The following is a 14,836-nucleotide window of genomic DNA, read 5'->3' as shown; positions in this document are numbered from 1 at the left end:
TTTTATTATGCTATGTTAATCACCATACAGTACATCATTAGTTTTTGATGTAGTGTTCCATGATTCATTGTTTGTGCATAACACCCAGTGCTCCATTCACTAACAGTTCTGTAAGTCTGCAACATGGACTGACCATTCTCCCTTTCCGTTTTGTCCTCATGTGGGACTAGCCTTCCTAGTGAAAAGTGAGCTTATGTTGAAGCAGCATGAAGTGATTTCTCTGCCATGAAAGTATATATAAACCAGTAAGCTGCAATTTGTATTTTTACTGTAAATTTAAAGTGGTTGAGTATATTGCTTATGAAATTCTTCTCTCAGGGCTGAGACTTGGGATATTAAGTTTTAGTTCAGAGTTACTTTTTACAGCCTCCTCCTAAATGTAACAGTCTACAGTATAATGCAAATGGCGATGGATTCTTACACACTCGCTTCCCTCTGGTACCAAGACCTAATATGGGGCATCATATTAGGAGTAAGTATTCACTGAACAAAAATAATTGAAAAAGACCACTTGCCACTAATGAGAGGCAAAAGTGCAAGACAGATCTGTAAGACATCCATCAGTCACCTCGGACAAAATGAAATCCCACTTAAATGGACAATATAGCCAGGAAGAAAAGAAGTATTTTTAATATGACTTGGATAAAAACCCTCCTAACTCCTACTCAGTTCTCTGATGAGGTTATAAGAAAGGACACCCATTGAATGGTCCCTCCGAAAGGCTATTAAACAGAACAGAGGAATAAAGAGACTAACAGATCTCCCAGACTAAACTAACTACTGTTTTCCCATTATTTTTAACCTCTCTCATCTAAGTCAATCTTGAACAATTAAAAGTTAATGCCTGTTTATTTGGTGGCAAAGTCTAAACTCTTGAGCCTGGCATTCAAGGCCATCCACAATATGGAACCCAGATATTTCTATAACATGTTCAATTCCACAAATAGTTACTAGATACAACTATATGTGAGAAGGGGGGGAACCTGCAGGGGGAGACGAACCATGAGAGACTATGGACTCTGAAAAACAAACTGAGGGTTCTAGAGGGGAGGGGGTGGGGGGATGGGTTAGCCTGGTGATGGGTATTAAAGAGGGCACGTTCTGCGTGGAGCACTGGGTGTCATGCACAAACAACGAATCATGGAACACTACATCAAAAACTAATGATGTAATGTATGGTGATTAACATAACTATATATATATATATATATATATATATATATATATATATATATATGGGCTTGGTGGGGAACACAAGGGTCAGAAAAGTGATCCTTCCCTTCTGGAATTTCCTTATAAATGTCTGTGTGCTTTACTATTCCTGCATCTGCTTGGATTATTCCCTAAACTAAAAGTTCTTCCCCTTCTCTCTGCTCATCCAAACCTAAGCTTATCTCCAGCTATATTTCTATCAGGCCTGCCACAGTCATTGCTGTCCAAAAGCACTGTCACTTCCTCTTATAAACAGCACTTTTTTCTGGTTCTCTAATGACGGACTTGCACACGTAATCCCTTAAATTGCTTTGCTTTCAGTGGGTTGCTATTATAATCCCAACCACATTACTAGCTCTTGGAGAATATAGTGCAGTCCATCTTTAAAAAATCCTTCCCACCATTTCCATATGTGCTGCGCACATAAGAGATAATCAGTACATTGTAATGTGAACATGGGAGTAAAACTGAAGGTTGGGGGCCCCTGAAGTACAGACAGATCCTGACTAGAAACGTTCGGATATCGGCACCAGCAATTCAGTCTACGGAGAACCACCACTATAGAGTATGAAATGGCAGGTAGTGGGCACAAGCAAATAGTCATAGACAAGCAGAGTAAAATGAGACCACAATTATAAAAGGAGACAGGCAAAAATAAAAATATGTTACTTAAAAAAAAGATAAGTTGGTAACAAAAAATGAGAAAGAGCTAGATGGTTATCAGCTTTTTGAAACAAGTTAGAAGGACAGTTATCAGAACTTGAAAAAGAGGAAAGGACCAATTAGGGGGAAAAAAAAAGGTTGGTCTCAAGTCCAATCCTGACCTTAAGCAGAAAGAATTTAAAAAGCACTCCAAATTGGCCTGATGCTCTTTAAATCCCACCAGCCTAAGGTTGGGTTGAATTCACTGGTCTGCAGACAGCAAGTCAAATGGCTCTTGCTACCAAGAGAGGATATAACCAGACGGGGTCCATACCCCAAGAGCTACATAGTCGGTCCGAATATGGCAGATAGAGCTCTACCAGCCAGGCTTTACTCTGATGTGTTGGAATATGTGAAGCAGACCTACGTTGTACCGAGGAAGCACAGACTGATTTTGTAGTCCCACTGGGACCATATGCGGGCTGCTCTTATCTTGGATCTAATTTTCATGGTAGATGTTGTTAATCTTTTGTGGCCCAGTTACTCAGACAAGTTGGGGAAGTACTTCTGTGCTTCTGTGTGATTCAGTAATAGGATAGAGAAGCATTTTTTCCTTCGGGTAGATGATATTCAGTCAGAAAAGTAGATGGCGTGTGTGTGTGTGTGTGTGTGTGTGTGCGTGGTTATATGCATTGTCATTGACACTTCTTTAGAGAAGAAGCCAGCCCAGTGAGAAACCAGCTCTCGGCCAGGGCTAGGTTCCTCAGTAAAGAGAGGCTAGCTCTTCGGGCTTTCTAGCTTAAGCAGCTCTGAGAAGCAGGTTGAGCTCCCTTTATGAAGTATTAGGGGATGGAGTTATATAAGAATCTTGACATTTCACTCTCTTGCCCCATCAGGACTATCCATCACTTGGAGAGTTCAATGGAAATTCTTTTCCACCAATATTAAAAGTTATTTGGGAGCTTTTAAAACAGAGCAAATATATTTCTTTAAGAGAAGTTTATTTGCTTGTTTAAGAGAGCGGCACTTTATATATAGTGCTGATATAAACTGGTGCACAGGATCCTCTAAAACTGTTTATATCCACAGTAAAATACATTTTTGTGATACTCATACAACAGAGTTAGTCCAGAGCCAGGGACTTTGTGAACTCGGCTTATCTCCCAGCCTGTGGCTGTTACTCAGTCCTCTCCAGGTCTTGGGCCTCCCTGCTTACTAATCCTGGCTTCGGACCCCAGCCTGCTGGATCCATAGAAACTGCTTTGCCTATTCATTCCTCTAAGATTCCTGGAAACACTGTTTTAGGCAGGTATGGAAAGTCAGACCCATAAGCCCATGGCACAACTCTGGTTAGTGCTTTCTTCTGATTTACCTCAGCCTTTTCTTTTAATATGTACAATTTCCCATCTTTTATGCCTGATATATACTCTAGTACTTGGATTCCTTCTTGGGCAAAGACATCTCATTATAGAGATAGTATATTTCTATAAGAATTTCATTTCTTTAAAAGATGATGTGGTCCTTAATTGATACTTGTTACATTCTAGTTGACTTAAAGGTGAATGATTTCAATTACATGGCAGTATAATAAGACAGTTAAAAAACTGTCAACTAGAAATCACCTGGACCAACTTCTTCAGCTACAGACGAAAAAATTCAGGGAAAGAAAGTGACCCGCCAAGGGTGGAGCAACTAGAATTTAAATCCCCTAGTCCTTGAGCAAATATCTGAAGGGGTTTCATGTGGAGAAATATGTTTTATTTTTTATTTTTTGGAACCCAGAAGTCAGACTAGAACCAGTGAGTAGAAGTTACAAGGAAGCAGAGACAAATTCTGGCTACCAATAACAAAGAATTAATAATTAGAATCAGAATGAGCTTCTCAAGAAGTAGTCAGTTTTCTGTTAAGCGACTACGAGATGCATTTGAACAGAAGTGAGGCGACCACTTGTCAGGGATATAAGAAGGGATTTCTTGGCTGGAACTGTAAATTTGATGATGTCTCTCCATTATTCCAATTCTGAGAATCTATGCGTTGCAGTGTGAAGCACTGTATCCCAGTGGGCTTGGACTAATAATGACTTTCATAGTCCAAAGTGTAAGCTGTTGTACCTTTAAACTCCGCACCAGATGACACTATAGCGTCCCCCTGCTGCCTTGAATGAGCCTTGTATCTTCAAGTCAATCCTCCCTTCCCGCCAGGAATAAGGATCCGGGGAGGGGAAAGGGAATGAAAGAAGCTTCACAGATTTCTCAGAGTGTGAATCCAAGGGTAAACAGAATTTTTAAGAGAAAATAATATTAATGTTACCAATAATATTAATAATAAGTGGTACATTTTTTAAGGAGAAAAAAGGAAAAGTTGCAGTCTCTCTTATTTGTCTACAACCAGAGAGCTTAAGTTGACAATAGTAGAGCCAACTGAGGTATAAAATGCAGAAGCAATCAGAAGCTCACCAAAAAATAAAGCTTTCAGGAGGATGAAGACCATGTTGGCTGGGATCCTATTCACAATTCAGTACAAACCTATAAAACTCTTCTAAGCAAATCTGGGAACCTGAGAGCAACAGTTCGAAAAGGGACCGTTCTTGGTGCACATATCCATTTCCACTCAAATCAATGCAAGTTTTTAATACATGGAGGACAGACAGCACATCACCACGGTTTCAGCCCAGGGTCCAGAAGTCTGGCCAATGATAATTACCTTCAGAGCTCATCCCTTTCGGAGCTCATATCCCACTATTCCCCACATCAAAATGAGGTGCAGCCTCCCTCTGAGGCTGGGACACAATAATTGAATTTGGGAATTAAAAGAGGTGTTAGAAAAATGTTTTCTTACCCCAGATATTCTGCAAGACGGGAAAAAAAAAAAAAGAAAATATCTCTTTAGAGATGCCAGGTGTGAAAGAGAGAAGAAACAGGATAGAAAGAATATGAAAAAGAAGGCAAGTCACAACTGTTATTGCCGGGAGAAGAGAAGAGAGGACAGAGCAGAGGGGCCCATCTGCGAAAGGCAACTGGGAATTACTACCAGAGAGAGCTCCTCATTAGTAAAAAGAAAAGTTCAAGGGACCTGAACACTGGATGCAACAAGTGGCACAAATATCCTCTCAGAGCTATTGGTCTCCTCCTTCATTTTTCTGAGAAAAAAGTAAGAGGAAACTATTGTGCCCAGATCACCTTTCCTACAAGAAGCACAGGCGGTGTCCAATCTTAGATTTGGAAGGGGACTTAGAGATAATGGAATCCAGAACCTCTCTTGTAAAAGATAAGGAGGACTCAGTCACTCGTTTGCCATCCTTTAGTAAAAGAGCCTTAATCCAAACCTCCCAATAACTGGGGGAGCGCCCTTTCCACTCTAGTTTGCAACCTTGAAATTAGGAGAGTTGGGGGAAGCATCGCACTATTGCCGGAGAACAAGGAGAGGGGAAATACCATGTGAAGAGTCCCTAAAAAGTTAAACAGCTGTTCATCATTCTTAATACATGGTGACAGACTCCACTAATCGAGTCCTCTCTTCCTTCTGTGTCCCACATAGGAGCTAACACGTTTCGGGTGCTCAGTACACAGTAAGCCTTCAACTGCTTCGAAGTATAACAAGACCTTACACATGTTTCCTAGGCCCCCAGCACCAATGAATTTGTAGTTTTATAAATATCATGGTGAACAAGAAATGCTGTCTTGTCATATTCAAGCCAAATAACAGCTGGACTTTAAAAATAAAATTTTGAAGGCATTTGCCTTTTATATTTTTAATTTCTGTTTTCCTGGCTTATGGTTTTGTCATTTGATTTTGATGAGTGTTTAATACACATGCACAGCTGCCTCTTTGGGTGACCTTTCCCTTGCTGCCTCCATGCTCAGAGCTATGAAGCAGGTCCACAAGTTGCTTACTAAGTGATATTGGCATTTTCACGACTGGCAGATACTTTCCTGGGAAGCCCAGCTGGAACAGGCCCTCATCTCCTAAGCTGACGTACTTTGGTCTCTTCAGAAGCCTCACGGGAGGACGGGGTGCAAGTGGGAGGAAAGCATAGCCCTTTAAGATGGCTGTTCGGCATTATTCACAAAAACCAAGACATGGAAACAACCTAAGTGTACGTTGATGGATGCATATATATATCACATTTTCTTTATCTCTCTCTCTATATATATCTACATACACACACACACACACACACACACACATACACAAAACTCTTGAAGGAGTTTTTGTGGATGAATATTATTCATCCACAAACAAGAAGACAATCCTGCCAATTACAACAACATGGATGGACCCTGAAGACATTATGCAAAGTGAAATAAGTCAGACCGAGAAAGACAAGTAATACTGTATTGTCTCACTTATATGTGGAATCTAAAAAGGGAAAACTCAGAAACAGAGTAGAATGGTGGTTTCCAGGGATCAGGGGGAAGGGAAAAGGGAGAGACATTGGTCAAAGAGTATAAATGTTCAGTTTTAAGATGGATAAGCTCTGGGGAGCTAATTCACAGCATGGTGACTATAACTAACAATACCGTGTTATCCACTTGCAAGTTGCTAAGAAGGTAGATCTTAAATTTTCTCATAAAAAGGAGGTGATTATATGAGGTGACAGACGTGTTAACTAACTTTATTGTGGTAATCATCTTCTACCATACATGTGTACCAAACCATCACATAGTACATCTGAAATTTACAGAGTTATGTATCAATTCTATCTCAATAAAGCTGAGGAAAACATTTTAATTGCTGTGCCAAGCCAGAGGAAACATGGAGGCGATCACGTGTGGGCTGAGGAGAGGTGACGTGCTAGGCTAGGGCTGCAGCACCCAGCTGCCCATTGAGCTGACCTAAGTAGCTTTCACTCTGAATCTCTATGCAGCATAACGAAGTCTTGATCTTTTTAGCACTTTTCTCGGTGATAATTATGCCTGTCTGTCTGTAGATACTCCCCTTTTAATCTTCTGTCTTCCTTCACTAGACTTTAAACTCCAAGAGGTCAGGAACACATCATTTTTCTTCCCTTGGTTTATCTAGTGTCTAGTCCTGGCACATGGTAGACACTTAAGTAATGTTTTGTTTTGTTTTGTTTTGTTTCATTTAGACCATAAACTGATTGAAGGAGTTTATAAGTTGTAGTTATTCTTTTATTGCAGTCCCTTCCTACTTTTCCTGTTAAGGGAAATGTGAAGGAGCAAAGTAGAGAAAGTATCATGTGTACCTGCTATCTGCTCTGACTTTAATAGGAACTGTAACCCCAGCAGGCTTTGCTCTTACTTGAACAGACGCCAGGAAATATCCTGAAGTCAGCAGAAGGTTGCTGCCCATCGCAGCAGTCCTCACAAAGGCAGTGCGCTTCTGTCCATCTGAGAGCTAGTAACTTGACTCCATTCATGAACTCACAGCCCCCCAAAGCACAGGAGGTCTCAATGGCAACTCTGGGCAAGCTTCTGAAGGGAGGTTTTCACACGCTCCTTAAGCTCCTGGGCCACTACAGCCCTTCTACTGTTACACTCATCAGGCACTGCTGCTCTGTGTGACAGAGTAACACGAGAGCTGGGGTACGGCAAGACTTGCTATATTTAGGGGAGAGGAAATGGGCCATACTGAGGAAGGTCACAAGGACTTTGTTCAGAAAAGTGAAGGCACCACAGATTTATCTGTGTATACAGGGCATGCGGTACGGCACAGTATTCAGCAGCATGGGTTCTGGAGCTAGGCCGCCTGGGATCGACTCTCAGCTCTATCCTGACTCTCTCTGTGACCTGTGGCAAGTTACTTGATTCCTCTCACCTTTAATATTCTCATCTGTTAAAGTGGAAAAGAAATAATAATACCTTCTTTACAGAGTTGTATAAGGTTTATGTGAGAAAACATGTGTAAAAAGCAGGTAAGTGCTTCAAAAATGTTTGCTAACGAACAAACAACAAGAACAAAAACCAAAGTAGCCAGGAAATTGGTCTGAATCCAGATGATCTGGGTATTGAATGGAATTTCCAAAAATATTTCTATACAATATGTTTCCCTACAGTTAAGGTTTTCATTTTTTCTTTTCACAATGGTTAGTAACTCCGATCATGATTTTTAATTTACCAAGCCCATAATATCATTAACTAAATCATTAGCATTATTGAGAGGTAACTGACCATGTGTATATCCATTATACAGTTAAGAAGCCAAATGAAGAAGGAAAAGTGACAAATGAAGAGGACTGCTGGAACGAGGGTGAGGTGGTGGAACTCTGTGCCTCCTAGTCTCCGGAAAGATGAACAGACTGAATACTCCAACGTGACGAAAAATATTATTTCACTGTGTACAGTCAAAGACTTAGGTACTCTGTGGTTCGACCTTGCCACAAAATTGAGCCGGGCCAAACCTGGATAACGGGTCCCCTAGACCAAGGAACCTCAGTCCTCACGAGGAAAAACCTATACTTCTAAGTGCCTATAAAATATCCATGTCACTGTGCTCTGGGTACACGCTGTTCATGAAAGTCAGCGAGTGTGTATCTGGGTTTGAGTCCTCCTCACCCCTCCCTTCCCCCGCCTTCTTTCTCTTCCGCTTCCGCGTCCTTCCCCGCCCCCCCCCACTGCCCCCAAGCCCCACACACATACCAATCAGAGTTTAATACCTTGTCCCCAGGACTGTCATTACACATCAGTCTCTCCTACTTGTATTAAAAAAATCTGCCTTCTGGAAACTCTGAAGTGCTTCCTAATGTCTGATACTGTCCATTTTTTAGCGCTCATGCCAGGAATTTCTGAACTGTCGGGCTGGTCCCAAGCTCTCACCAGAAGCCAGGCCCAGTTCAGATGTGGCTATGAAATGTCTTCGTGCATTTTCAGGGGATTAGGGTCCTGGGAGAAATTCTGCCAGTAAAGGATAATAGTAAGATTCGTCTCCTCAAACTAAAGAACTTCAGCTGGGACCCAAGTTGGGTGAAGTATTGTGTTACTCTGAAGAGAACAAATTAATCTTCCCTGACTGGTGGGAGGGATTCTGCCAAAGGAACAGCTAACGGGAAAACCAGTCCCTACTCTGTGATGACACAGTAAATAACCAGGCAACATTACTACTGAAGTGCTGACCTAACTCATAAATTGTACCCAGCCTCTGGGGAGCAATTTCTGCTGATTTGCTGCTTGTGCATTTAAAACAAACAAACAAAAAGGGAAGAGAGGTGGACAGGCATTGATAGTGCTGTGGGTAAACCCACTGAGAGCGAAGCTGGTCTTTCCATCCAGACTTTCAAAAGATTTTAGTAATGCTTGCTGCTCAGGCACAGGCTGGGCCTTGCCTGAGCAATTATTAATTTTATGCGAGATCTGCTGTAAACCATCATTGAGTTCCCAAAATGGTTTGACTGCTCCTGGGACTCACTCGATTTAGGGTTAAAAAAAATCCTCCTTTGTATGTTAGTCCTTTTTTAACAAGAATTCAGTGACATGGATGACACATAGGATTCTGTTACTCACTGGAATGCAGAGGGCCCTTTTATTTGAAAACCGGAAAGTGGCACCTTGAAGTCCTTGAATGGCTATGTGTTCAGTAATATAGGATCTAGCTACCTCTCAATGTCCTCAGCTATAATATATAATGGAGGATAAAATTTCTTCTGCTTTGCCAAAAAGAATCCAACCGGTACTCCCAGGAAAGCCCGTAGAAGGTCCTAGAGCTAACTCAGTTGCACCATCACAACCGCCCAGAGCAGCAGAAAAGAGCTACGGAAAAGCCACTCACCCTCTGCATCTTCTGGCCGCGTAAGATCGATGACACCGGGGCCCAGCTTTCCATCTTCACTTGACTTTCCTGTTAACTGGGGCCCCAAATTCTCAAAGCGTGTTCTTTCCTAGAGGAAAGAATAATCAGAGGCTTATTCTAGCTTCCGAAGCAGCCCCTTTTTCCTTCCAGTTTCTATCTTGCTTTGTGGGCAAAACTTGGATTTACAAACATCATTTCTGATCAACTAGGGGCTCAGAAAAGCTTTCAGGAAGGTTCCGCTAAAGCCTGACGGTGGCACCCACAGTGCTGACCGCGTCTAAAGCAGAGTACCTGCAAGGGAAGGAAACCGGCGCCAGGAAGCCCACCGGGCGGCACTGAGCATCTTCTCTCACTGGGATTTGCTCCAGTAGTCTAAAAGGAATGCAAGTGAAAGGTTTGAGCCTGCAGTGCAAAACTTGAAAGAGCAATTCCCATTAAAATCTACTGCTAATTAACGGGAGAGGAATTTTCTCAATTAGAGATCACAGTTCGTATTGGTATTCCTGGGAAAATACAAATCAGTATTTTAGGCAAGAGGATTTCAAAAACAAATGTTTCCAAGCAGGCAGACGAGATGATGGCGTTGATGCTCTTATTTTGCTTAGGAGTTTCCACTGTAACTTCCCCGAGAAGTAAAAAGGAGATTACTCCTAGCCCAGCCATTGAGTGAGGAAAGTGAAAATCTCCTGCCGCTATAGGAGGGAAACTCAAAGATGTTATACTTGTTAACCAGCTCTTCTAGGAGAAGGAGCCTGACATATCACATTGAACTCTCCCTCTGCCGCTCTCTGGATCAGTAGCCGAGGGCTCACTGACCGTCACTAAGATGGTGTTCTTGTCTGCAAAAACACAGCGCGTGTCCCCTTCTCGCCTCCTCGCTACTCTCCAGACTCAAACTTGGCTTTGTGTGGTGCTTATGAATGAATGAGACCTTGTTGTTCATTACTATGAAACAATATTAAATGTCATGTCAGCTTGAATTTACAGACATGAAATAGCAGCTTCCAGCTCCGGGAATGGTTTCTGCATGTTATACTTAATGCATTATGCAGCAGTAGAGTGCTGATTGCTGTTCAGTCTATTGTTCAATGACCTAGTTCTGTACTGAGCATGTTCGGCATTAGATGGAAACACTCTGTGAGTGTTCTCTTCTGTAAGATGTTTAGAAACTTGGAAATATTCTTAAAGAGCAAACATACAATTACTTGATAGAGGCTGTGTCTCATTTGTACAGTCTCACTACATTTGTGCTTTCTAATATGATTATTTTTGAATATCATTATATTTCTATAATTAATTCCCATCAGTCAAATTGTGCAGGAAGTCTTCCAGTTCCCCTTCATCGTGGAGTATGTTGAAATCTGTGTTGGAAGAAAACATAGCATAAACCTTGCTTCAATCTAGCACCACGTCTATGAAAGATTTGCAGCAAAATCATAATCATGAATTTCCCCAACTGGGTAATGCTAACTGGTTACAATAGTGGGCTATGGGCAAACCTCTGAAATACGACACTTATAAAAAACAGAATGAAAATAAAAAGCAAATTAGGCATGGTTCCCCAATATCTTCTTATGTGAAAACACTGCAGCACAAGAACAAATTAACCCAGATGCAGGCCACGACAGAAAGCAACCACAAGCCATGTGGGAGTTTCACACATTGTCGGCCGGGGTGGGGGGGAGGGAGGGAAGGACAGCTGCTTTTAATCAGCCAATTTCTATTTTGGAGTAGCACTTTTGGTTGTCATGATGTAAAGAAAAAGAATTAAAGTGAAGATGAGTAGTACCAGGGAAAGCAAAATATTCAACCTTTGTTTTATCACATTGTTCCGCATTTCAAATATTTGCATGTGAATGCTTTCCCTGTGTTAAATGCAAAAGGAGTTTTGATGTGACACCTGCAATCTTCTTGGAAGAACAACCTTTAGCTGTATTTTCATGGGGGGAAAAACAACTTTCTCTGAAAATCAACAGACCGTGCTACCTATCAATATGCATATTTCAAGTATCTTTCTAGTCATTCATTCTCTTTGATTTTACCGGAAAATATTCTCAGTAAAAAAAAAATAAAGTTCCTGAAAGAATATCAATATTTTGACAAGGAAGGAGAAGAGGGAAAATTACATGCCATGGTTTGTAAAATCCTAAGACAACAAAGCTTACATGATGATAATATCTTTTCTTTTATAAAAAATGAAGTGCACTCACAATTCAGTATTATCAGCTTGTTTTTAATCATAACAAAAAACATTCAGAACATTCAACAACACATTCACAGTGTCTTTGAAGTCATACATTTTTCTGACTTCATTGAAAAAAACATTCTTCTGCAGAGATACTTTCCTTATAAAATATCAATATTTTGACAGAGTAGAAGTCAAGGAAGAATATCCCATGAAACACTTGTTAAACAGGCAGAAAATAAATCAATGATAAAAATTGTTTGGGGCAGTGGGCTGCATTTTATATTTGGTAATATTAAGCACTTGTGTTTGAGATTAAAGAAGGACCCTGCAAAGCCATGCCCTTTCATATAAATTTCTACCTAGTCTCCCAGAAGATTTCCTTCTTCAAAGAATAGCTCAGAATATTTATTTGCCAGCCACATAACCATAAGATAAGAAGAGGGCCTGATGTCTACAAGTTAGCTCCAGGCAGCTGGGCTAAGCAAAGATTTTACCAGTGAAGTGGAACATGAGCCTGGTAAATACAGGATTGTGGATATGGGCACAGAGTTTCGTTCAAAGATACTTCAGTTCCAAGAGGCTTCAACTTCTGGCCATTAAGTGCCAATGGGTATGCCCCTATATCAACCACATATAGACAGCGGGAGGCATGTTCTTCGCTCCAGATTTTTCCACGCACTTGAACTAGCTCTCACAATGTACATCTCCCAGGTAAGATATTTTGGAGATGTAAGCAAAATAGCTTAATGTTAATTGAATCTCAACCCCCCCCCAGGAAAATTCCCCAATCTTCATGTTGACGGCGCAATGTGCATTTTACATGCAGCGATGTCATCAGACACTTACTTATGCATTGTCAGTCACAAAACATGCAGGCAACATAAAAGTTACTGAAAAAAATTAAAGTCTGAAAGTCAGCTCTGCTGTGTTGTAGGACTGTTGGCTCTCTTAAGTGCTTTGAAATTATGATGTATGAGATAGATGTTGCATATTAAGTAAAGATATTGAAATGATAAAGCCCCCTTTAGTGAGAGCTGATGGATGTTCAATGCCACAAGCCACAAGACGCTGACATCCATCATCTTCACATATTATCAGAGTCAATGATGGGGCAGCCTCACTGATGACAGATAGACTGCTGCATTATTATCCCTTATTTCCAGAGTCACTGAACAAACCATTCAATTCCTTGGGCATTATTTTTAACTTTGCATTAAATTAGCAACTTCTCCCTCCCTACCATGGCAAGATTGATCAATTTTGTTTTTGCATCGGTGGAGAAAGAGAATGGATTTGGGGTGACTAAAAGAACAGAGCCTTGCTTCCATCTAAGAAAAAAAAATCAACTTCCTCTTACTGGCAACAAATGTAAAATTGTGATATGGGGAAAGAACAGCAATGAAACAGTAAGCACACAATAATGGCTTTTCTTTGCACTTAGATAAAAGCTGAATTTTTGATGTGCACAGTATATTTTAATAAAATTTTATATACTATGTTTTATACACTTATTGGCTATTCCATAATAATGTGTGTGCTAACAGTAAAATTGCTCTTAAATTTATGTGTGTTATTTATACGTTCCCCCGTAACAATGCTTTTTGTTGTAAAAAATATTCTGTTTATTAATGTAACTTTACAACCACTGCATCCAAGATCCGTGGTAAATTAATGACATTTTTATTATTTTATAGTGTCATTAAATTTTTACTGATCACTCCATCAAACAGAGGCAGTAAAGGCCATAATGTAAACTGGGACACTTAGATCAGGCAGCAGGAAGACATTCCATATAGTCTGAAGAAAACTGCTAGCAATAAATGATATTTATACCATCTTTAAGCATGTTAGAATACTTGGATAAGTTTGGCAAAACTGTTTCAGTAGTAGAGTGGATTGTGTACTTAAATAACAGTTTGCTTGCCAGCAAGACAAGCCTTTTTCAAACCATCTGTGAGATGACTGATTGCAGCCATCTCCTGGAAAACACCACATGAACGGCAGGATGCGCTGGGCACCCTCCCCTCAGGATTACCAGCACTGACCGGCCTACACCAGACCTCGACTCACTTCAACAAGGTCCCCTTTTCTACAAACTCAAGTGGAGATCGGTAAATGCCCTTGAGAAGCTTTTTGCTGGTTGCTTTACAAACAACTACATTTCATTTGACAACTAGACATGGCTGGACAATGATGTGATATATTTTATTCCAATGGTCTAGATGAGGGGTACTTTACCAACCTTTCTTCAAAGCTCATTTCTAAAGACTGCCTGAATGGGGGTTCGTTCATAGCAGCCACAGAATATATACCGAAGGGGCCATTACCTACACTGCAGTTAAAATGGGCAAAAAATAATTCTGTCATGTTACTTTCAAATATAAAGTACCTTATATTAGTATACTCTATACTGATGCTCAATTAGTCTGCTTATAGAATATTTGTGTATATATATTTTATATAAATATTTTACGATATTTTTTATAAATGTATACATATCATATATATACATAATAGTAATTAGATAAGAGTAATTAGAAAATTTTATGCTCACAAATTTAGATCACCTATCTCCTATGTGGGAATTTGGGCATGAGTCTTTTTTAAGTAAATAAGAATTTTGTTATTATATCCTAAAATACATATTTAAATATTGAAGACTTCTTTCAAATATGTAATAATAAGGAGTTTTGCAGGGAAAGTTAATACTGCAGAGCTGCCAGTCACGTTCATGTGTATTCCTGAAGCAGAGTTTTCTGAGAATAAGAACAAATACTTGCATTATGAATAGGAATTCTCTAAGGCCGGCACAGTGTCCTGAGATAGTATCTATCCTCAAAGTTTCCAGCTTTGTCTAAGTCGTTGAGTACTCCCCAAGAAAGAAGTCTTGTCACTTCATCCCAGATCCCGGCCTTAGTTTCTCTCCAACCCAGGAAAACTTTTGTCAACTGAAAGCGAAGACTTCCCTGCAAAAAAGCAGCTTTCCCCTTACACAACCTCCCTTCTGCCATCACCACTATTTGCCTCCCTGCTTTCCTTGTCCTTCCA

At 40.4% G+C, this 14,836-nt stretch overlaps 1 protein-coding gene across 9 annotated transcripts in view; it reads right to left on the bottom strand.

Annotated features, from left to right (window-relative positions):
* SOX6 (SRY-box transcription factor 6) overlaps window positions 1-14,836 on the bottom strand; it is a 372,105-nt gene that overhangs the window by 35,701 nt on the left and 321,568 nt on the right. For 8 of the 9 annotated variants that reach the window (XM_025848518.2, XM_073882852.1, XM_025848520.2 and 5 more), the window contains one exon: window positions 9,580-9,688. In XM_025848518.2, the coding sequence (XP_025704303.2) occupies window positions 9,580-9,688 (109 nt within the window). Of the gene's footprint in view, window positions 1-9,579; window positions 9,689-9,891; window positions 9,973-14,836 lie in introns of all 9 variants that reach the window. The other variant, XM_073882851.1, reaches the window with a different exon arrangement.

Source organism: Callorhinus ursinus, unplaced genomic scaffold (genome assembly GCF_003265705.2).
Source record: "Callorhinus ursinus isolate GAN/ISIS: 27379988/994484 unplaced genomic scaffold, GSC_fseal_2.0 scaffold49, whole genome shotgun sequence".
Classification (NCBI taxonomy): Eukaryota; Metazoa; Chordata; class Mammalia; order Carnivora; family Otariidae; genus Callorhinus; species Callorhinus ursinus.
This window is presented reverse-complemented; position numbering and strand designations above follow the sequence as displayed.